At 44.3% G+C, this 23375-nt stretch overlaps 1 protein-coding gene across 6 annotated transcripts in view; it reads right to left on the reverse strand.

Moving 5' to 3' along the window:
* The window catches only part of FOXN3 (forkhead box N3), a 485408-nt gene that overhangs the window by 16382 nt on the left and 445651 nt on the right, over positions 1-23375 (reverse strand). For 3 of the 6 annotated variants that reach the window (XM_017524545.2, XM_017524544.2, XM_017524547.2), the window contains 2 exons: positions 19061-19126; positions 9231-9336 (listed from right to left, as the gene is read on the reverse strand). In XM_017524545.2, coding sequence (XP_017380034.1) covers positions 9231-9336; positions 19061-19126 — 172 coding nt within the window. The remainder of the gene's footprint in view (positions 1-9230; positions 9337-19060; positions 19127-23375) is intronic. The other 3 variants (XM_017524549.2, XM_017524550.2, XM_017524548.2) reach the window with 2 other exon arrangements.

Raw genomic sequence — 23375 nt, forward strand, 5'->3', positions numbered from 1 at the left:
AAAAAAAAAAAAAAAGAATTGTCTTGGACCACACATAAAATACACTAACACTAATGATAGCTGATATGCTTTTAAAAAAAATAAAAATAAATAAAAAAGAATTACTAATGCAGTTTATTTTTAGCAAGGTTGTTAGAAAAAAAATCAATAATGTGAAATAAATTGCACTTCCATATATTAGCAGCATTTAGAAAATATATCATATTAATTTGTAAAATTTATAACAGCATGAAAAAGAATCTAGACTAGGTAAAATAAATCTAATTGAAAAGAACTTCAGGGAAAAAATCATAAAGGTATAATGAGAGGCACTGAGGATTTAAATAAATGGACAACTATAGATGCTCATGGATTGAAAGATGCAAAAAGGAGCTGTTTGTTGTTGTTTTAGGAGTTAGAGCCTCAGCATATTCAGGCTGGCCTCAAACTCCTGGGCTTAAGCAATCCTCTCGCCTCAGCCTCCTGAGTAGCTGGGACTACAGATGCACACCACTGCACCTGGCTTTCAATATAGGAGTATTAATCCCCACCAAACTGACCTACAGATTCAATACAATTCTAGTCAGAAATCATAATAGGATGTCTTTTCTTTGTTTTTCTTGTTTGCACCCCACTTGCAATGTATCAAGCTGATTAAAACATTTATATGCGACTGCGAAGAGCCAAGAACAGCAAAGACACTTTAAAAACAACAAGGTGAGAGAACATGTGCTCCCAGACTTAAGACTTACAAAGGTATAATAATTCAGACACTGTGGTATTGCCATGGTACAGGAAAATATGAAATAGGACCAAGAGCCCCCAAAATAAACCCACAAATATAAAGAAACCTGACATATATCAGAGCTAGCACTTCATATCAGTGGGAAAAAGAGGGGCTACTTAATAAGTGATGCTGGGATAACTGATTACTATTTGAAAAAATATTGAAATGTATCTCTGTCTCACACCATAAACTCCAGATGGATTACAGACTCAAATAGTAAGACTTAAATGTGAAACCAAAAAAACTTGAAATCTTTTAAAAGATTTTTAGAAAAAATCTTTAAAAAAAAAAACTATAGAAGACTATATGACCACAGAGTAGGGAGATAAATTTTTAAGATGCAGATTTCATAAAAAGTATTGATAGGGCTGGGTGCGGTGGCTCACCCCTGTAATCCCAGCACTTTGGGAGGCCGAGATGGATGGATCACCTGAGATCAGGAGTTCAAGACTAGCCTGGCCAACATGGCGAAACCCTGTCTCCACCAAAATTACAAAAATTAGCTGGTGCATGCCTGTTAATCCCAGCTACTTGGGAGGTTGAGGCATGAGAATCTCTTGAACCTTAGAGGCAGAGGCTGCAGTGAGCCGAGATTGCACCACTGCACTCTAGTCTGGATGACAGAGTGAGACTTTGTCTCAAAAAAAAAAAAAATAAATAAGGATTGATAAATGTGATTAATAAGAATGGAAATTGAAGGAGAGTGAAAAGACCATCCATCCACAAACTTAGAAAATCTGCAGCATACATAATGAATGCCAGACTGATATGTAGACTATATCAAGAACTCCTATGAAGAGAAGGAAGAAAAGAACCCAGTAGAAAAATGAGCAAAATTTTAAACAGGAAATCCATAAAATAACAATCAAAGAGTCCATTAAATATATGAAAAACTGTGCAACATCTTTAGTAACAAGGGAATACAAATTAAACTACAATGAGATACCATTACGTACCTACTAGATTGGTTGAAATGACAAAGCATGACAACTCTAAATGTGTGTGAAGATGGGGAGGACTAGGGACTATCACACTCTGCTGGTGGCAGTGTAACTGGATAAAGCACTTTACAAAACAATGTGGTATTACCTTGTAAAGCTGAGCATGTACATGCCCTATAAACCAACAATTTCACTCCTAGACATCTTGAATCTGAAGACATGTACAAGAATTTCCACAGCAGCACTGTTTGTAAATGATCCAAATGTCTTTTTTTAAAAAATGATGGTACAGTCACATAATGGAGTATTATATAGCAGTGAAAATGACTCAATTACAGCTATATAAAACAAATAAACCTATGAGTTTTTTAAAAAGTTAAAAAGGACATAGTATCATTCTAATTATTTAAAAAAACTCAGCTCGGCACTGTGGCTCACACCTGTAATCCTAGCACTTTGGGAGGCTGAGGTGTGTGGATTGTTTGAGCCTAGGAGTTCAAGACCAGCCTGGGCAACATGGCAAGGTGCCTTCTCTACAAAAAATAGAAAAATTAGACAGGAGCAGCAGTGAGTTCCTATAGTCCCAACTACTTGGGAGGCTGAGAGGTGGGAAGATCACTTGAGCCTGGGAGGGCAAGGCTGTAGTCAGCTGTGACTGTGCCACTACACTCTGGCATGGGTGACAGAGAAAGACCTCTGTCTCAAATAGAGGTGGGGGGGGGGAGAGACAGAGAGAGAGAGAGAGAGAAAGAGAGAGAGAGAGAAAGCCCCCTCAAACTATAAAGAAGATGAACACTACAAAGAATGATAGGAAATACTAAGGAGCATGAAGAGAATCATTTAACACAAGTTGCATGAAATACTGCTCACCAGGTATCAAATTCTACCTAGGAGAGAGATGCCATTTAGGTCATTAATTCAACTGATTTAACTTGTTGTTTACAGTTCTTCCCTACCTTTTCCACAAAATCCTGTCTGATTCTACCTGTGCCTCGGTATAAAATCAAGGTGAGGTTTAAGATCCCTTCCATCAGTCCTCGAATTCTGCAATCTGGCAGATGCATGGCAGAAAAGGTGAAGGATGTCCAGGGACCCGGTGGTTGGCCCTTCCTGGAAGCATCCAGGATCAACAACTCTAAGAGTTCTAACTCAGTAGCAATCTCCAGGGGGACCACAGTTTCCTCCCATGAGCTGCAAACTGCTCCCGTAAACCACTGAGGTAAACATGATTTCCTTTTTGCAAGAGATCACAGAACACAAATAGGAGTGATCCTAAAACTCTCCTCCATGGATTGTTTTGCATTTAAAACAGTCCACAATCATTGGGAGTTTGGAGGATTTTTCTATACAACATGAAAAAGAGCCACCAGTACTTTCAAAGGCATTAACCCATGTCATTGATATGAAATATGAGGAGCACCTCTAGAATGTTGATCAAATTTCACAGTTTGCTGGTCGTTCTTTAAATTTCTGGACCAGAATATCCCAAAGCAAACACTATGCTTGTGGAAAAAGTGGCCCAGGAAGGAATTCAGTGCATGCTGCGTGTGACCTGGGATTCTTTTTCCCCTTTTCCCTTAAACATAGCTCTTTTGTATTTTCTCCTCTCCCCCCACTACAAAGCAAAATCTAATACTGAGTTTTGTAATTGCCTTCAAAGACCATGATTTCAAAGACAAAGGCAAACAGGTGCTTGGTCTTTAAATACAGAGCAAAATACAACACTAGAACAGATCAGCAGCCAATTTACCCTCAAGAGACATAATTGGACTACAACCCTATCTTAATACCGAAGGTTGCCACCCTCCTAAACTCCTGATCCAAACATCTTCTCAAGGGAGGAGACAAGGCAATTGACCCAGAGCAGAGCTTAGGCTGAGATGAGTTTTCCTGATGATTCTATTTTGACATGACCGTAAGAATTAATGCTCTCTACTATAGTAAGACCATTAATGCCTGACTTGCTTCACGTTCCATGGGAAGTGCAGTTGTCACTTAAGGCTGTTGGAGATCCAAATGAAATGAAGCAGCCTTAGATGGTGATTGCATGAACTCTCGTGTAATTTGATGACAAGTGGGGTGGCCAAGACTTGTAGTCCAGATTATGGCCAGCACTCTTCAAAGCCAATGGCTTTGCCAACAAAGGTACACTGTACTGAAGGTAGCATGAGTTCAATCTAAGCCTTCTCCTAAGGTTCCAGTGCTCAGGAAGGAAACCCGGAAGGTCTGTGGGAGACAGGCTAGGCGAATCCATGAGGCTTTCCATGTTCCTAATTTATCGAACACCTACATAATGCTGCCTACACGCCAGGCACATAGCTGTGTATTAATCCTAATAATGCATGAGGCAGACACAGGTTTCCTCTTGAGAAGCCCATGGGTACTTGCTCGAGGTCACATAGCTGCAGGACATGGACCCAGGAAATGTGGTTCCTGAGTTCATGTGCATATTTTGTTGGCTCAGTTGCTATAAAACAGGCCTTCCATCAGCTTTCTCCCAATCCTCTTGCAAGCCCTGGACATTTTTTTTCTGCCACTTGACTAGTCACGTAGGGATCAAAATGAGCCCTAAGGGTTAAAAGCAAGGTGGCCGAGATCCAGGGGGGTTGCTGTGGCCCAACATGGAGTGAGGGGCAGCCCACGATGCTGTGAATGTAAGAAGCCTGGGACTCCTCCTTCCCACGAAGGCTAGCAACAGCTCTTCCAGGGCTATAATCATGTATTCCATTCAATGCAATCTCTGCAAGGGATTTCCCTGGGAAAGCAGCCGAAGACACAGGCATAAAACTTTAAGATGTGTGGGTAGTTATTATGAGGATGATGTGTCTTGAGGACTCAACGCCCAGGCAAATTTAAAAATAAGCAGGTTTCCAATGTCTAAGGATGGGCCAATCTTGGAGGTTATTGAGTAAAAAGTCAACACCGTAAAGTCAATTACATTATTGACAGATACTCTTACAAGGAGATTTCACATCATAATTATATGCAAAGGAACCCAGCAAATAGAAGCCGTGTAATGAGCAGCTAATAAAAGTAACACTTCATCTATGTCAATAACAGTTTCAGAGTTAAGACAAACAAACATGGCCTTTGCCACTCAGTGGAGGAAAAAAAAAATCCCTGAAAGACAAATATTTTCACTTAAGGAGAAGTCGCTTAGGCTCACAAGGAAAACCTGTCACACAAAGGAGAGTAGGAAACTGGTCTTTAGTGGGTGCTAATGACTCTCCTGCCTGCCCTGGGCCCCAGCTGAAAAGACTGGGGCAGCAATCCCTGTAAACATCTGAGCACACACAGAACACGTGGGCATTGCCACGCCATCTGGGAGATAACATTCTGTGTTGTTCTTGTCTCTACTGGACTGCTTTCCTTTCAGCCTTGGCTGAGTTTAGGTTCCACTGACATGTGGCCAAATTTAAAAAATGTTAAAAGTATGATGAATGTGAAAATTCAAAGCAAGATTTTTCCCCTCAAGCACTTACTTCTTAATGGGTTTTACAGACACTGATTAGGCAAATGCCTCCATAGCTATGTTCGTGTTCCTTCTTTCCAAAAGCAGTGTCTACTACTTGCCCTACAAAAAGTGGGCAAAGACATTACAAGCAAGTGCCCCTAATGTTCTAGAGCTTACTACCCCGCTTCCCCTAATTTCCCTTAAAACTGATGGGGGCAAGTTCAGAATTGGTATTTGGACAACCAACTGTTAACGCACAATGGGGTTCTTTACTGGTTATCTCTATTTTGGGGGGGGGGGATGGACTGAGTCACTCTCTGTCACCCAGGCTGGAGTGCAATGGCACAATTTCGGCTCACTGCAACCTCCACCTCCTGGGGGTTCAGGCGATTCTTCCATCTCATCCTCTTGAGTAGCTGGGACTACAGGCACATACCACCATGACCAGCTAATTTTTGTATTTTTAGTAGAGATGGTGTTTCAACATGTTGAACAGGCTGGTCTTGAACTCCTGACCTCAGGTGATCCGCCCTCCTTTACCTCCCAAAGTGTTGGGATTACAGGCGTGAGCCACCGTGCCCGGCCTCTTTACTGATTATGTCTATTTATGCAAATGTAACTGCTGCACATTTCACCAAAATGATTTCGCTAAAAACTCGTAATGATGCTCAGGAAAGTCACTCTCTAATTGGACTCTACACGCTTTTGTAGTGGACAGACATGAAGCGAGCTGTGCCATTATAAAGCTATTGCCACTCAGGCTCAAACCCACCCTTCAACTCAGCTTCCCACGCTGGGGCTGGGGCTGGGGCTGGGGCTGGGGCTGGACCTTACAGCTGGGCTCCAAGTGAGGCTCTGCCACCAGGGGGTGCCATAGAGAGACCAAGAGGGTGGTGGAGAAAGATGGAACTGGCTCCTGCCTGTTTCTTCTTCCTGCACCATCCCAGCAATGCCTCTGCACCTCAGCAGCAGCATTCATTCTTGTAGTTGCCAAACCCAGTTTGAGTTTTTCCAGCGCTTGCAGAACTATATTCCATTAGCGGCCACCAGCACCATCAGAGGCTGCTTCCTTCGAGGTCTGCCTCCGAGCCCCCGCCTCCGTGCAAAGGTGAGTTTCAGCTTCATGGGGCGATCATTCCAACCTCTTCCCTTTGTTTCCTCAGCCCTAGAGGTGGTTAGCTGCCTCCTGCAATTACTCTGTCTATGACACCCTGAGTTCTCTTTACCCTTTCAGTTACCTGGTTAGTAACTTCCTACTTGGTTCATAGATTTGTTTTCTTTTTAATCATTTTCATTTTTACATGATCTCACTCTGTTGCCCAGGCTGGAGTGCAGTGGAGCAATCTCGGCTCACTGCAGTCTTGACCTCCCAGGCTCAAGGGATCCTCCCACCTCAGCCTCCCGAGTAGCTAGGACCACAGGTGTGTGCCACCACAACCAGGTAATTTTTTTTTTTTTTAAATAGAGATAGGGCTTCACCATGTTGCCCAGGCTGGTCTCAAGCTCCTGACCTCAGGTGATCCACCCGCCTCGGCCTCCCAAATGTTGGGATTACAGGCGTGAGCCACTGTGCCCGGCCTCAGCTAATTTTTAAAACTTTGTAGAGCTGGGGTCTCCCTATGTTGCTCAGGCTGGTCTTGAACTCCTGGCCTCAAGTGATCCTCCCCCCTCAGCCCCCCAAAGTGCTGAGATTACAGGCATGAGCTACCACACCCAGCACTGGTTAACAGAAAGGCATTAAAATCTCTCTGTTCAAATACCTGGTGTGGTTTCTGTCTCCCTACTGGACCTATCTGATACACAAGTTGGCTCAGAGGCTGTTTTGTTTTCTTTTACTTTGGAAGGAGCCCAGCCGAGGCCCTCACTGGACTAGCTGAGTAGCAACTTTCAACAGAAACAAGACTGTGAGGCTCTGCCACCAGGGGGTGCCATAGAGAGACTGAGAGGGTGGCGGGGAAAGGGCACTGGCTCCTGCTGCAACACCTTGTTTTCTAACCAGAAAGAAACCATCAGTAGTTGAGAAACACCTCAAGGGGGTACTAACCAGTCAACTTTGTCATAACAAATGCCATGAGTAAGAATGAAAACGAGGGCAGCTCCTGTGGAAGGTCAGCCTTCTGCCTGGCTTTTCCATGCCCTTCTACAAGGCGTGGCTGGTCCCATAATGAAAACTACTCTTGAAGGCACTAAAAAAAAGGGGGGGTCAAGAGGATAAACTGTAAGTCTATATTTAGAATCTGCTAATAAAAATACATTGTTGCTCCAAGCAAAAATAGCCTACAGTCTCCTAGTCTCAACCAAAAAGGTAAACTATGAGGCAAGATGGGAAAGCTTTCAAGAAAGAATGAAAAACAGAATGTGTCTTTTTCAGAAACGTGAGGCAAGAGCATCGGCATTTTGGCTGCATGGGAAGAGGCTTACCACTTAGGAACTCAAGAATGACTGACCTAAGAGTAGCCAAGGAAGATGCTGAAGAGGTACAGGAGAAAGATCCTACCCATGTAGTTTTGGAAAATATTCCCCAGTCAGATTAGTAGAAATAAATGGTTTTATGATCGGTTATGATCCTAATTGCTAACCACTTCCTGCCTTATCAGAAGCTATAGCCTTTGGTCTGCTCTCAAGATGATGCAACTTGGTCCTGATAACAGCAGGAGGAGTTAAAAGAAGTTCATGGAGCAGCTGCACACGGCAGGGGAGTCTGACCTTGCTTCTCTCTCAGGCCCAGCTAAACAGACTTTCTGGGCCAATTTCCTTTGGGACATAAGACACTATGAAAGCAAAATGGTCTTTAGTTGCAAACTTGATCCGTAAATGCAGAAGGAGAGGGATGGTACCTTCAGGGGTTACAGCTCAGTGGGACAGGCTTTTTCTAAACAAGCAACCAGGGCCTGGCACCTGCAATAGTGATGAGGCATCAGCCAACTGGGTGAGACCTAGCCCTCATCCTCAGGAAACAAAGCACCCGGGACAGAAAGGGACACACAGAGAAACTGCTACCACACAGGGTCACTCACTGAAGTGACTAGAGCCTAGGGCTAATGGGTTCACGGCAAAGGGAAGTTTCTCTGATGCTGGCTCCCAGACCATATTCAAAAAAGTGTTGGGAAGGGATCAACTTTGCGCCAGGTCTTGAAGGACGCGCTGCCGTGCAGATAAGGGTGAGGGGCATCTACACCGAGAAAACTGTATGAATAAGACGGGCCGATACTGGGCATATTTGGGGAACACATTTGGCTCGAGGAGAAGGAAGGACTGGGGGGAATGTCAGGGTGATGCAGGGGCAGTCATAGAAGGTGCTTCTGCAGATGACTGGCGGGGCTCTGTGTTAGGAAACTGGTCTGACAGTGGTGGACAGATGGGCAGGGGTGGGCGGAGAAGCAGCTGGTGGATGGGAAGAGGCTCCAGCAATGGTGCCTGTGAGGGTCCCAGCTGGCAGTGGACCCTGATCCGGGGCTGGCAGCAGAGATGGAGAGCATGGAGGAGAGAAATATCCCAAGGAAGGGTTCATGGGTTTTGGCAGCTGACCTCACAGGGGAATGATGCCACCTGCTATTTACAGACCACGTACCAAAACTCACCTCGCATGTGATTTTGCATTTGGTTTTCCCTGCAACCCCTGGTTTTCCCCTGGTAGGAGGCAGGAGTTTCGCAGATGAGGGGACTGAGGCCCACGGAGGTTGGACACCAGCCCAGAGTCACAGGACAGGGGAGGGACAGGGCTGGGTCTAGCGCTAGACCCGTTAGCCTAAAATCCAATGAACATCTTGACTTCCATTTCCTTCTACCCACCTGTTACTCTGCTTTCTTAGAATAAAAAACTTAATTTAACTTGCTCCCATCTCCTCATCTGTAAAGAGACCAGGGTCATCTGGAGGCCCGAGACAGAGGTGGTGGCATTTGGATTGGGAGCTCTTGGGGTTACTTTCATATTTCTGAGCACCTGAACCAGGTTTATTGCTGTCACTAGTTCAAAGCATTACCTTTCCATCTCCAGAAGAGGACCCGTGGACAGAACGCTGCCCTTCCCACCCCCAGGCTGGCTCTGCCCAGCACACTCCCCGCTTACCTCATGGCCGCCGTCACCCCAATGGGAGTGATGGGCAGCGGCCGCACGCCAGGAAACAGGCCTCGGCTCAGGACTCGCGCCCCGTTTTGGATCACTCCTGGAGGAACTGAAAAAGCAAAAGGGAGAGAGACAGCACCTGTGAATTCAACTGTGAAGACTTCCATTCTAAGTCAGAAATTCTGGATAGACCAATGAGAAAGAGAGAGAGAGACAGAGAGAGAAAGAGAGAGAGAGAGAGAGAGACAAGAGAGCAGAGAACATGCGCGGAGCAGAGACAGAGAGAAACACACATATGTGTGTGCACACACACAGAGACACAAATGTGTGCACACATGCACAGACACGCACACAAAGATACACACAAAGATACATGTGCACACACACAGACATGAACACACACACAGTCACAGGTGCACACACACACACACACGTGGGCATGCCCGCACATACAGGCATACATACACAAGTACACACAGACACAGTCACACACAGACACCTACACAGACACACCTGCACACACACACATGAGGAAAGAGAGACAGAAAGATACACAGAGAGTAAGACAGACAGACAGATAATCTGGTAAGTAAAAATCAGACTAGTAGTTCACAACCAAAGGATTGATCCCTAGGTTGAAAAAAAAAAAAAGTCTTCAAAAGTAGGCTTCAGACACTGTTTTCTCACATTTATTAAACATAACGTTTTACCTTGCGTCAGACCCTAGCAACATCTCAAAAACCCCAGCACTGTAGGACAGACACCAGGTCACCAAACAAAAGCATCTCCCCACGCTTCTCCACATAGTCAGAAGCTGAGAACACCTTCCCATTTGTCCTTAATCCAACAAAGGGAAAATATGACCAAGCTGTCTCTTATAAAAGCCAATCTTACAAGCTACTTCAGCACCCACCACACAGTTCATCCCCAAGGGGATTTTCGTGGCCTGAGAAAAGGCCCCTCCCCGGGGTATCCCTCTCAAGCAAATCTCCTGAAAAATCTCTCCTCATTCCACCTTCTCCTAAACACACACATCCCTCAAGCAACTCTAAGCCCCTGCTTTCACCAGAGACTATGAGATCTTGTCCATTCTCCATACAAACTCCAAGGATCTCGACACCAATCTAACTTTGTCTGAGGGTTACCTAAGAGGAGAGCTGCAGGGAATCCCTGATGTCACCTTTTCTGACCTCCCAAACAGCAGTTTCATTGGGTTCAAGCTACTATTCTGTCTTCTGCTACATCTACCAAAAATCCTCCCTGCATCTGAGGGTCCAGGGGAGCATCACAGAACACGGGTGAGCTTTAATCTGAGTTCTCCTTGCATGACTCTGTGCAGGTCTCTGGATCTCTGTTTCCCTCTCTGAACGCTGTTCTCCCAAGACCCTGTCTGCCATCATGGGTTCAAGGCTCCTCAGAGCCCTGGCTGTGCCCATGTATTCCTTGGCACAGTCTCAGATAGCAGCAAGGTGGATAAATAGTGCTTTTTCAAACAAAGACCACTGAAAAGCCTCTAGAAAAGTATGCATTCAAAAATGAAAACCACTTTGGACATTAGGTGTGAAAGCCAGTATTATATAGGTAGAGTAAATGCTTTTCATAAAACACATTGTCATACATACTTTTTACTTACATAATTTTTAGGTGTCTAAGAACATGTTTTCAAATCTTTAATCAAACATCACGTAGGACGAACGTCCACTCTTGAATATGGGGTAATTTTACAGACTGCCAATTCCTTGGGCATTCTGCACCTCTTGCTAATAATTTTTGCCATTTATTTTCCCGCTTTGTGTAAGGCCTTTGTTTCTAGGTCTTACAAAAGGTGGGATGTGTGACAGAATGGAAACTCTCGTCTAAGTCGGTTCTACGATTACTGTCCAGTGTTCCATAATCTCCCCCGTTACTTACCCTAATTAATTGTGAGAGCAGGCAGACCCAGATCAGTAACTCCTGCCATTCCTGATGATTGGCCTGATTTCTACTAACAGACCACCTTATCTGAGGCAGTGTCTTAAAATCATGGAACTGTTATGATGTGGTATGCAGTGAATTATCATGTCTTACGCAGCTGATGAATTCTCTATAAGGAATAATGTCTACAGTTGATATTACCTAATTTATCTTATCTGATTTCAAGACTTCCTATAAAGTTACAGGAATCAAGACACTGCGGTACTGGCGTTAAGTCTAGACACATAGACCAATGGAACAGAGCAGAATTCGGAAATAGACTCACACACATGTGGCCAACTGATTTCTGACAAGGTTACCAAGACAGTGCAAAGAGGGAGAAACGAGTGTTAGAACAACCAGAGATCCATTTGGGGGAAAAAATGAACCTTGAGCCTTACACCTCATGCCACGTATAAAAATTAGAAATGGATCATAAACCTCAAAGTAGGAACTAAAATTATAAAACTTCCAGAAGAAAGCACAGGTGGAAAAATAGCAGTAATTCTCAAGGACAGACATGACAGCAAAACACTTGTAGAAAGATGCTTTGGATGAAATGTATGCATGTTGCTTAAAACAATAGGCTTTTTTTTTTTTTTTTTGCCTGTTTTGGGGATTGTGGGAGAGGGTTTCCATGATTTCAGTGTATGGCAGTCTCCTAGAAATGGTCAGACAGCCAGAGGTTAAGCAGAATTCTGATCTAACATATCTGTCACTAAGGATCTCAAGTAGAGCAGCAACTTAGTCTGATATAATGAACCAGGCTGATAAATAAATAGTTAAAATCTCAAATACAGTTGTCATTCCTGTCAGTAAAAATTATTACAGTCCCATATACAGACACAAAAACGTTTACCAAGTACTTTTCTATGTATTAGATGATGGGGATATAAGGTAACTACTGGCAAGAGGGAAGGGGAGAGAGAGAGAGAAAGAGAGCAAGACAGACAGAGGGCGAGCGAGAAAGAGAGCAGGCAGTGAAAACACTATGGTAAGTGCTAGGACAGGGGGCCTAGGAAGGTATTTTTCCCCCCCGAGACAGAGTGTTGCTCTGTAGCCCACACTGGAGTACAGTGGCATGAACCCGGCCTCCACCTCCCTGTTCCCAGTTCAAGCAATTCTCCTGCCTCAGCCTCCCGAGTAGCTGGGATTATAGGTGTGTGCCATCATGCCCAGCCGGGATTTTTTAACAATGCACAATGTGCTCAAGGAACTAAAAGCTTGCTTTGCTACAGCATATAATCCTAGCAGAAATGAGATGTGTTTGGGCTTTATCCCATGGGTATTGGGAAAGCCATTAAGGGGCTTTGAGCAGAGAAGTGCCCTGCGCTGCAGCAGCTGACAGCCAGGCTCTGGAAACCAGTCCAGGTCTATATCCCATCTCTGTCAATTACTGACCATGTCCCCTGAGCAAGCTACTTAAACTCCATAAGTAAGATGGGGAACAAAAATGATATTTACCCAGGGTCTCTGGAGGCTTCACTGAGTTAATGAAGGCACAAGTATTTGGAAAATGCATGTTAGTTATCAATATTGTCATCATTGACGTGACCAACATCCACAGAGGAATCCTGAGGCGGCCCAGCCCATGCTTTCTCCATTTCAGATGAGCTTAAACCCGTAAGAAACAGAATGAGACAGAAGCCAGACCAGGCTGGAAGAACGTAGCCATCTTCCTGGTGACAGAGCTGCTGGAAGAGCAACAGTGGCTGCTATGGCGCGTCTGTTCCCTTTGTGCGTAGCATATCGTATCAGAGCCACCCTTGCAGCAAAAACACCCAAGACACTTAAAGTTGGACAAAGATGAGGGAAGCCCTGGAATGGGAACAGAGCAAATGCAAGTTATGGAGCCCATGTTCTTCTTAACCCTGGCACGGCCGTCAAGTTATCTGCCAATCAAGGAAGAAATGCAGTTTTGGGGACAGTGTGGCATGACGGAGTCCTCTGCCCAAATGCTCAGAACCTGTAAGAACCAGGGGTATGCCCAGCATAGAGGAATACTAGGAAAGGGAGCCAGTCCTCACCAAGTTCCTACTGGAGACCATGTGCTTTGGATGCTCCTTGTCTTACAGAAGCCTCGGGAAAGAGGTATATTGCTGCGGTTAAGAGTGCGAGCTCTGAGCAACACAGCTTCAGTCCAGCCTTGCCTGGTCACTGGCTCTGTGGCCTTGGCCTAGTGCCTTCACCTTGCTGTGGCTCCATTTCCTCACTGGTGAAGCAGGCTTAAACATACCTTGTAAGATTGCTTTGAGGATGAAATAAGATAAGCTACGTCAATTGCTTAGCTCAGTGGCTGACCTGTTATGTAAGCTCATCATCATCTTCGTCATCTTCATCCTTCCGCCGCCCCACGTCACCTCTCCGGCATCCTCTTACTAATAATCTACAAGGCACAGGGCTGAATGGGGTCAGGACATGGGGAAATACTTTCAGCCCATTATGCTTTTTGTAGTTATTCCTAACTCTGCATTTACCTATTAAAACGTCTTCCTTATTAATGAACTGTGTTCACTTCAAAGAATGTGATGGACAAAGCTATCTTGCAGCATTAACAGGCTTTCCCTGAGCTATTTCCTGAACCTCACAAGACTTCTGGCACGTAGACTCAGCTCTACCTCTGAATCCTGCAGCTCCTTCTCAAATGGGCCGCAACTAAATGTTGCCTCTGCCAACCCTGGCACCTCTCCATCCTCATCATTGGCAGTGTTCTCCATGGAGAGATGGCGGATGTGTTCGTATTTGCTCACCAGCTGCCAGAAGCCAGCTGTGACACTTAACTGTACCCCTGTCTTTTCTCCTCTCAGTCCCCATTCTCAAGGGTCAGGAACGTGGCTTCTGAAGAACAAGTCACAGCCAGTCCAAAACGGCTGTGTTGGAGAAAGGCATTCTGAGGTCCCCAGGTCACTACTCTACATTAGGAAGCTTGGTGGGAACGCGAGTCCATTCTTCAGCCCTTTCTCTACCAGGACATCTACTCCTTGCCTTCCTTTAACTCTCTGTTTCCCTCAAAGCATATCAAGACACAGAAAGACCGAAATATTTGCAGCCAATCTGCCGCACCTGATGTACTGAAATGCACTGGCCTCCAGCTGCGTAAGACATCCAAAGGGCTGGACGTTCAAAGTCAACTTCTCCCTTGGATTTGTGGCTCTCTCCAGATAAGCCCCAGGCCTCCAGCATCATCCTTGTAGGCTAGGCCAGTTACGTATTCATCTTTTAGAGGACAGAATGTCCATCTCTGAGGCTCTCAGGATGCAGGGACATCAGCGGCAGACTTCCCCACACTTGCCATCAGCCACGTTCTCTGCCATTAGAGAGGGGCTCTAAGCTTTCTGGTTTTAACTTAGCGAGAAGGCAACCTTCACACATAAGAAGGGAGCCAAACAGAGCGGCACTGCTCACGGTAGATACTGTGATCTAAATGGGATAACACAATCCTGAGAATCTTAAAAAAAAAAAAAAAAAAAAAAAAAAGTCTAAGGTCCAAGACAAACTCCTCCACACTACATCGCCCCTCAGCACTTCCCCGGCTCCCCTACTGAGGCTTAGCTTCCTTGGTTTTTCCCAACTTCTAAAATTAACCTCTGAGCTCCTGCCGAGGGCAGCCCTGGCTAACTCTCTCAGAGGCCATAAGCTGAGCAGCAGGTGATTCCCTAATCCTTCCCTTTCCTAAAGTCAGTCATTCCACCTGCTTACTTGGAGGCACGCTGGGGAGGGGGCTGGCACGAGGGGACACAGCCTATTTCCTGGTTGTCATCGTTCTGCTGTGCCCGGGGTGTCTGACATATATCCCAGTTCCAGGCAGGGGGAGGAATGCCTGCCCCCAATTCCTCCCTGTCCCTTGTTCCATTTTGTTATTTTGTTTATTATCTAGAGTTCGTCTCTGGGAACCTTCCAACCCGGGATTATATAAGCCTTTGAAGATAAGTAATGGTGATCCGGCTTCTCTTGACTTAATAACAAGTCCTCCATCGGGGTTAAAGCTGACTCACAGGGCTCGTCAAAGGGGAACTGCAAAGCAGGTACTTACGGGGATACTAGAAGCTGGAATTAGTCTACACAGCCATTTTTTTGTGTGTGTGGGGAGGATGTGGTGGATGGGTGGGTGGATTTGACTGGTGCATAATCCAAAGTCCACGAGCGAATGAGCCCGCCGTGCCCCACACTGTTCTGGAAGTCGCATCCTATAGAACTCATGAGACCTGGTGGCTCTCCTTGAAGAATGTTTTCTGTGCTACAAACGGGCAAAGTCTAAAGAGGCTAATGTCACATGCACAGCGGATGCTGCCAGGGGGACACGATGTTGGAGCCTGAGGTTTTTATTAGGTGCACACTGCCGCCGCACTGCAAATGAAGCATTCGACTGAAATGAGAGGTGGAGGGACCCACAGGGACTCCAGCCCAAGCAAGACATGGTGTGCTGGGCAAGCTTGGGGCAACAGGGACCCTCCAGTGATAAAGAGGCTCACTCTGCCTGGGGCTCTCACCAGCGTCTGAGCCATTTCCTTTGTGCAACCTACTCAGCTTCAGACCCTGGACTGTGGCCAGTCTGCTGGCCTCGAGCTAGCTTTACAGATGCTGAGCAAGGGAAGGAGGAAGAGAAAAGATCTAAGTGGCTGCCATCTGGTGACCTGGAGTGGCTATGAAGGGTGAGGACAAAGGAAAAGCCTTCCAGCCATCCAGGCCAGCTCTATCTGCTGAGAGCGGACAGCAGCAGAGAGACTAGGGTGGTGCCTCCATGCAAGCAGGGGCATCTAGCAGCCCGAGAGGTGAAAACAAGGGGCTATAAATAGCAGGAAGATGCTCTATAAACAGAGCCCAGCCACAGCAGCAGCCCACGGGGGAATACAGGCAGGCTCCGCACAGACAGGAAACGTGTCGCTCTCGGAAGCCACGCTCCCTACTCGTGGGCAGTGGCAGAACCCCTCCACCTAGAGAAGACCTGGGATAGATCCACATGGGACACAGGTACACACACACCCCTACGCAGGCCACCCACACACCATCACCATGGCTGGCGGGCTGTTGCCTTTAACCATTTTTGCACAGGAACCGCCTCTCACTTTTTCCAGGCCTTGGGCAATGCCGGCAGGGCAGGGGATGACAGCCTGATCATTCTATCAGTAATGCTTCTCCCTTAAGAAGGCAAAGGACTGCCTCAAATCCCAAGGCAAATAATGTTATGCAAGGTAAAATGAAAAGAAAGGTGGCGGGGGCTAGGGACATGGAGAAAGAGTGAAGCCAGAAAGAGCTAACTGCGAGCTGCAGATACAGTCCTCTGGCAGGGTTTATTAGGAGGATCGGCCAGCTGGCTTCCCAAGTACAGAGAAGACACTCCATGCCTCTTCACTCCCTTGCTAAGGTACTGCTCCAATCCTTGGGGTCTTTACAATCTGCCCCTTGACCTTGCTTGCCCTTGACCTCCAGGGGATTGAACCAGGGCTGGTGGGAAGATGGGATGGTGACAGCAAAGGTGGTGTCGCTACCCTCTGCCCAGTCTTCCCATTTACTTCTCTGTTACTCTGTCCATGAGCGGCTCCTTCCATGAGCTTTGTAGGCACCCCGGTTGTTTCCCACCTCTGTCTTGGAGCCCCGTTCTTGGCCTGGGGCTTTCATGAAGGCTGTGGCTGGATTTCTCACAGAGTGATAATAGCCTTCTAAAAAAAAGCCTTCTAAAAATGAACCTACAGCTTCAAAACATGAACACTGAGCTTGTAAAACTCAAATTCAGCATTTCAACGTAAATAGGACTATGGCTACCCTGAAAAAGAAGTATCTACAGTTTGAGTGTTACAGAGATGGAGAGGGGACGCAAACACCTCACTTGTCTACTCATCAGGAGAAGCTTTTTCCTTTCCTACCTATGGTCAAGAATCCAGTAATCATGGACGTTTATGGAAGCTGCTGAGGATCTGTGAACGATCAATCAGTCCCCATGCCTGGCTTGGTTTCATTTCAAAGATATTCCACGCTCCAGCAGGCCTGCATCACCAGACCATTCTCCAAAATGGCAGCCTGGTGATGAAGTCCCAGAAGAGAAAGAAATTTCTAAAAATGGGTCCTGCTCAGGTCCATTATGGCTAAGCTGGCCCCATGTAGCCTCTTCCAGCGGAAGTCCATAATCCCATTTTCCCTCTCAACTTCGGCAACCAGTTGGAAGTATTTTTGTTAAACTAATGATCACTGTGTAGTGGCTGGGTGCAAAGGAAGGTGCTCGAATCTTACATGGCACTGATGAAATCTGTATGTTTCCACTGGGTTGAGTTCTGCAACTTAATTTTAGAAATCTTTGCAGCCTGGAACTTGATTACAATCTGGTCTGTACTTTTCCTGCAATGCCATCTAAGAATGGAAGTTTATTTAAAATTGTTTTAAAAAACATATATTTCTCTGAAATATAAAACGTCATTTAAAAACCACACTCCAGGTTGACTGCTAGTTACAGAGCTAGGCCAGTGACACATGTGCTTAGCAGGGGTGTTTGCATGTCAGAGGTGTAGGCAGTCCGACATTCCAGTCGCTGGAGGGCTGAGTTTAGAAACAGAGCATCAGAAGTTTAGGCCGTTCGGAACAGGTAATGGCAGCTCCAAGCAGAGGAACAAGTCTCCCTGAGAATGTTCAGCTGAATTTCTTAGGTCTTTTAAAATAGGAATAAGTAAGAGGGAATAAATAAATATCCTAAAGCTGTCAGGGAGGCTGGGACAAGCAGGGGGCTATGAAAGATGGCCTGGAACTCCACACAGTCCACTACCAACAAATGGCACCTGTGTGGGTCTGAGGATGGATGCTTTCCTGTGGGAAATATCATCCACTCCAAAGGCAGGGACTTCCCACTGCTCAGCAGGCCATGCAGCCCTCAGAGAGGCAGAACCCAAAATGAGCTGAAGGCCTAGCCATAAGAAGGAGACGGGTGGGTGCCAGCCCCTAGGTAGGGGTGTTGTAGTGGCATCTGCTGCTTCATGCCACCATTTCCGCACCAGTGTGTTTCATCAGTAAGAGGCTATAATGCAGCAATGTCCTGACAACAAGCTGAGCAGACCCTGGGAAATCAGCTGTCTGTGTGTTCAACAGGGTTCTGGCTGTGGGATGTGAACACAGGTACTGACCTTGAGTTGGGAGGAGGAAGGGACAGATCTCTTTGTTAGAAGTCAGTCTTCATCCCTTGGGAAGAGATCTTTCTAAAACCATGGTAGACTAGCTCCAGAGATGGGAAAAAAAACCTCAGGTGGTGAAAAAAGAAGTCCCAGTGAGGAAGAGTTGTCTCAAAGCTGACATTGCTCAAGGCCAACAGAAGGTGAGGGTAGGAGTCCTGCTGAGCTATACAGCACCCCCTGCTATCTGGGGCAGCCTGGGAGGCTGGGTGGAAATGGTCCAAGCAGGTAGTGTGGTTTCATTTCACTTCAAAGATATTCCAGGCACCAGCAAGCCTATTTCACTAGGCTCTTTTCCAAAATGGCAGCCTGGTGATGAGGTCCCAGAAGAGAAAGAAATTTCTAAAAATGGGTCCTGTTCAGGTCCATTACGGTTAAGCTGGCCCCAAGCAGAAACTACAAACTCACAGGAGCAATTCCTGCAGGAGCAAGGAAGGCCTCTCCACTGGGACTCATTAAAGGATCTATTTCCCTTTCCCCAAGTCTTAAGCCCTGAAATTCTACGAGAACTTTCTCATCTTGGAAACACACCTATGCATTCATTCATACATATGCACGGCTACATGTTTATATGCATATGTATGTAATCATGCACGTATGTAGCTTTTAAAGTGACTCTGTAAGGGAAGTTCTACTTAGCATTAGTTCTTCCTACGACCTGGTATATAAATGAGAAGGTTAAATTCACAAACTATGGTGCTGTAGGCTATAGAAATATCTACTCACAACCTGCTTGTATCTCAGGGGGAGTATTCAAAAGCATCATGGCACTGGCAGCATCAATGTCAGGATCTGGAAAAATCAACCAATAAATAACATTATTTACAACGGGGCCGGTGTGTGTATGTGTTTTTCCCCATGAAAGTTACAGTTTATGAATGCAACAGAGAAAAAAAAAATATCCAGGAACTAGATGAGCTATCCCAATGGTAACTTTCTTCCCAGTGGGGTTTGGGAAGGAGGACAGGTATTCTAGAATGAGATTTAAGGATTGTGTTAGCCAATTTTTCATCAGACAAGCATGGTCTCTTTTCATTTTGATAATTTTGTAATTTGCACTGTATGTTCCCGATAAATTGCTGATCTGTGCACCCCCACGGCTTTTACCCTGGAGTGAGGAGCAGGAGAGTCAGTGACAATAGGAAGTTCAGCCATAGGAATCTTTAATGAACTGGGGAAAGCTCACAGCATCAAGAAAGCATTAAGTACACCTGCATCTAGTGAGATACAAACAAGACATTTGGTCATTTCCATTTGTCAGCAGAATGTACATTGTGTTTCACGAGGTTATGTGTTTCTAACAGCGGTGTGGAGGTGGTGAAGGCATTAAAAAACAGCACTTAAAATATAAAGAAAAAATTAAAGTTCTGATGTTGAGGGTACAATGTTCGCTTCTACTTCTATTATTGCTTTTAATATGTGTTAAAAAAAAATACTCATCACTTCATTGCCATAATTCTTAACAGGTTTCTGAATCCTTACTGATCCACCGGTTGACAGATGGCAGGTTATACAGAGACAGAGAAAAATATTATCCTTTTATAACTAAATTCATTTTCCTCTGAGAAACAGCAGCTCTGCTGCTATGGAAATGAAGGTCACCATGGCAACAGTAAACAACCCCCAAGAATGGTCACTGAATAGGCTGAAAAGAACATCTGCCCCAGCCCAGCGTCCCAGCTGCCCTGGGGCGAAATTCACTAATAGTGCGATGATGCCGTGTGACAGAAGCTGCCGCCTGTGCCCTGTCCAAATAAATGAAGTGTGCAATTGAAGTCGACATCAAAATGCCTTCCCTTGCAGATTACTGCCTCTGTGTCCGCTAAACCCAATGACTAATGATGGGGGAGAAGGGGCTCACACTTGTCGGTTTTTGTACAAATTACATACCAAAAAATTCAATTTACTACTAATGGCTCCATGGCACTTTATTTTGGGTATTATGCTAGAAAATTGCATTTTTAATGTTAAAGAAAAGTACATTTTTCATACTTTATATGTGTGGTTTAATTCCAAGGGAGTAAAATGATGCGGTAAAAAGAGGCCCACAAGCGATTAATGATATGGGCGATGCTGGTTCCAGAAGACAGGGTCTCAAAAAAAAAAAAAAAAAGGAAAAGAACTTGACTCTGAAGAATTTTTTTTTAATTTTCCCTGCAGGAGGCCTGTTACTTACACTCCATAATGGACTAAAAGTTTATTTAATAAGTACATTATATGAGAAACAAGTAAATTCACTTATTTAGCAACTCCAGGAGTGAAATTCCTAAAACGGTCACCATTTCCCACTGAAATTAGTATATATATTAATATGTGAACTTTATATATAATATACTTATTATATTAACTAATATCATTAATCATCAAATAATACATATTAGCTATTATACGTAATAATGTACATAGCTTATATATTTGGCAACTCTAGGGGTGAAATTCCTAAAACAATCACCACTCCCCACTGATATTTATATTTTATATTGATATAATAATTATAATTCACATTATAGTATGTATATTAATATTATATCTTAAGAAATATCATATTAACCATTATATATAATAGTATACATATTAACTACTATTAACTATTATATATAAACTATGTATACTATTATACATAATCATTAACAAAGTATATATTATAAAACATAATATATATTATATATAATAGCATAGTTTATATAATATGTAATAATATATTATAAACTATATATAAAATATTAGTTCATAATAGTTGTATATAATAGTTTATACTATATACTATAGTTTATATATAATATTATATATAACAGTTAATATGTATACTATTATATAATAGTTTATATATAAGCTGATTGATTAGTTGAATGATTTTATATACATTTGTATATAAAATCATTCAACTAAAAAACTAAAATTTCTCCCCACTGCCCCTGTGGCTCCCACTGCCCCTGGTCCCTTGGTCCCTTACAGGACCTGTTGCCCGGAAGCAGCACTCACAGCCCCAGCATTCCTGCTGGCTTCTCACAAGTCATGAGAGACATTCAGTTCCTGAGGGGGGCTGTCAAGGACTCAGGCCTTTCCCTCTTGCCCCTCCTTTTAGAAAGGGTCTTTTGCTTTCTCATGGGGCAGCCAAGAAAACACACAACCTTTTCCTGCCAAGTAAGCTCTTTGCCATTTCTGAGAACGCAAGTGCTACAGGTGACCATGGTTGGCCTGGCTACATGGTCCCCACCTCCACGGGTGACTCATACCCAGAGTTTTTCTGAGTGGCCAAAAGGTTTGCTGGGCTCAGAACAAGAGGAAACACAGGGAGGAAGTCTAGAGTCTTTTTCTACCTATATGTCCAGAAAATTAAAGAAAGTATTTCCGTATTCTTCAAAAACACATTAAAGGAAACTGTAGAGGGCTACAAATGAAAAGATAACACAGTAAAAGAAAGAAACAGAAAGGGAAAGAAAACATTAAAGGAAAAGTATTCCATCAATAATCACGCATGTGGGAGAACCTAAGTGGGGCATTCCTAAGGCACAGCTTGGGGGAGTGCTTTGGATCTGCAGGACATCCACCTGTGACCCCCACCCCCACCCAGCCAAGCTAAATAAGACACATAAAGTCTGAAAAATAAAAGCAGCATGCTGAGGGACATGTCCCCCATCTTTCCTTCTAACCAGATGTGCCACGCCTGATGCCTCCACAGATAAAAATTCTGATGTGGTCATGGAACTCGTGCTGGTCTCCAGGCATTCGGGGCAGGTGCAACACCCAGCCTTCACATGATCTCATTCGTAACGCATTCCTACAGCTCCACTCTCCCTTCTCAAAGGATCAGTTCCTGAATAAGTAGCCCTATGAGCAGAATGGAGCAGAGAGCAAGGCTTGGGATTCTCCTCTCTTAATATCTTGGCAAGCAAACTGGCAGACACAAGAACTGCAAATGGTGGGAGAAAATGTAAAATGTAATCATGTGTTTATGCACACTGGCATACTACAGTGCCAGCCCTTCCCCAGGGGGATATAGTGAGTGCCATCCTTTCAAAAATCAACTTTACTGAGGAATGATTCAGATACAAGAACATGTGCTCATTTTCAGTGCAGAGTTTTATAAGTTCTGACACCACCATTACCACCATAATCAAGATAAAGCGCATAGCCAAGGTACAGATTTCCATCACCCCAAAGTTTACTTGCACCCCTTTGCAGACATACCTATCCCTGGTCTGGACAATCGCTGGTTTGCCTTCTGTTATTCATCAAGGATGTGGTGTCAGCAGTTCATTCCTCACAGCTATCACTGAGAAGCAGTCACTGAATGGATATACCACAATCCATTTACCAGGAGGTTGACACTGGATTGTTTCCAGTTTGGGATATCATGAAAAAGCTGCTGTGAACTTTTATACCTCTTGAAAAACTGTTTTCATTTCTCTTGGAAAATTGCTGGTAAATGTATGTTTGGCTTATAGAGAATTGCCACATTGTTTCCCAAAGAGGGTGTACCACGTAGGAGAGTTCCAGTTGCTCCATATTTTTTTTTTTTGCCAGTACTTGAAATTGTCAATCTTTAAAAACATTAGCAACATCTAGGGGATATGGAGTGATATTTTGCTATCGTTTTCATATGTATTTTCCTAATGACAAATAACCTTGAGAATCTTTTCATGTGCTTAATGACCATTCATGTATCTTACATGAAAAGTCTGTTAAAGTCTTTTACCCATTTTTAATTAGGTGGTTCAACTTGTATTATTCAGTTGTATGATTTTAAAAAATATTCTGAATATAAGTCCTCTGTGAGATACATGTTTTTTCTTAGTCCATGGTTTATTATTCAGCTTCTTAAGAGTGTCTTTTAATAAGCAGAAGTCTTTCATTTCTATTTAGTCTAGTTTATCATTTTGTTTTTTCATAGCTTAGCGTCTTTTGTGTCCTAAGAAATCTTAGCCTACCTTAAAATTGCAAAGATTTTCCAAGTGTCATCTTTTTTGTTTTCGTTTGTAAGATACTAGATATAACACTTTCTTAGTTCAATATCCAGGTTTAGAGGTAAATGAAAATA

The sequence above is a fragment of the Cebus imitator genome, unplaced genomic scaffold (genome assembly GCF_001604975.1).
Source record: "Cebus imitator isolate Cc_AM_T3 unplaced genomic scaffold, Cebus_imitator-1.0 Scaffold34, whole genome shotgun sequence".
Taxonomy (NCBI): Eukaryota; Metazoa; Chordata; class Mammalia; order Primates; family Cebidae; genus Cebus; species Cebus imitator.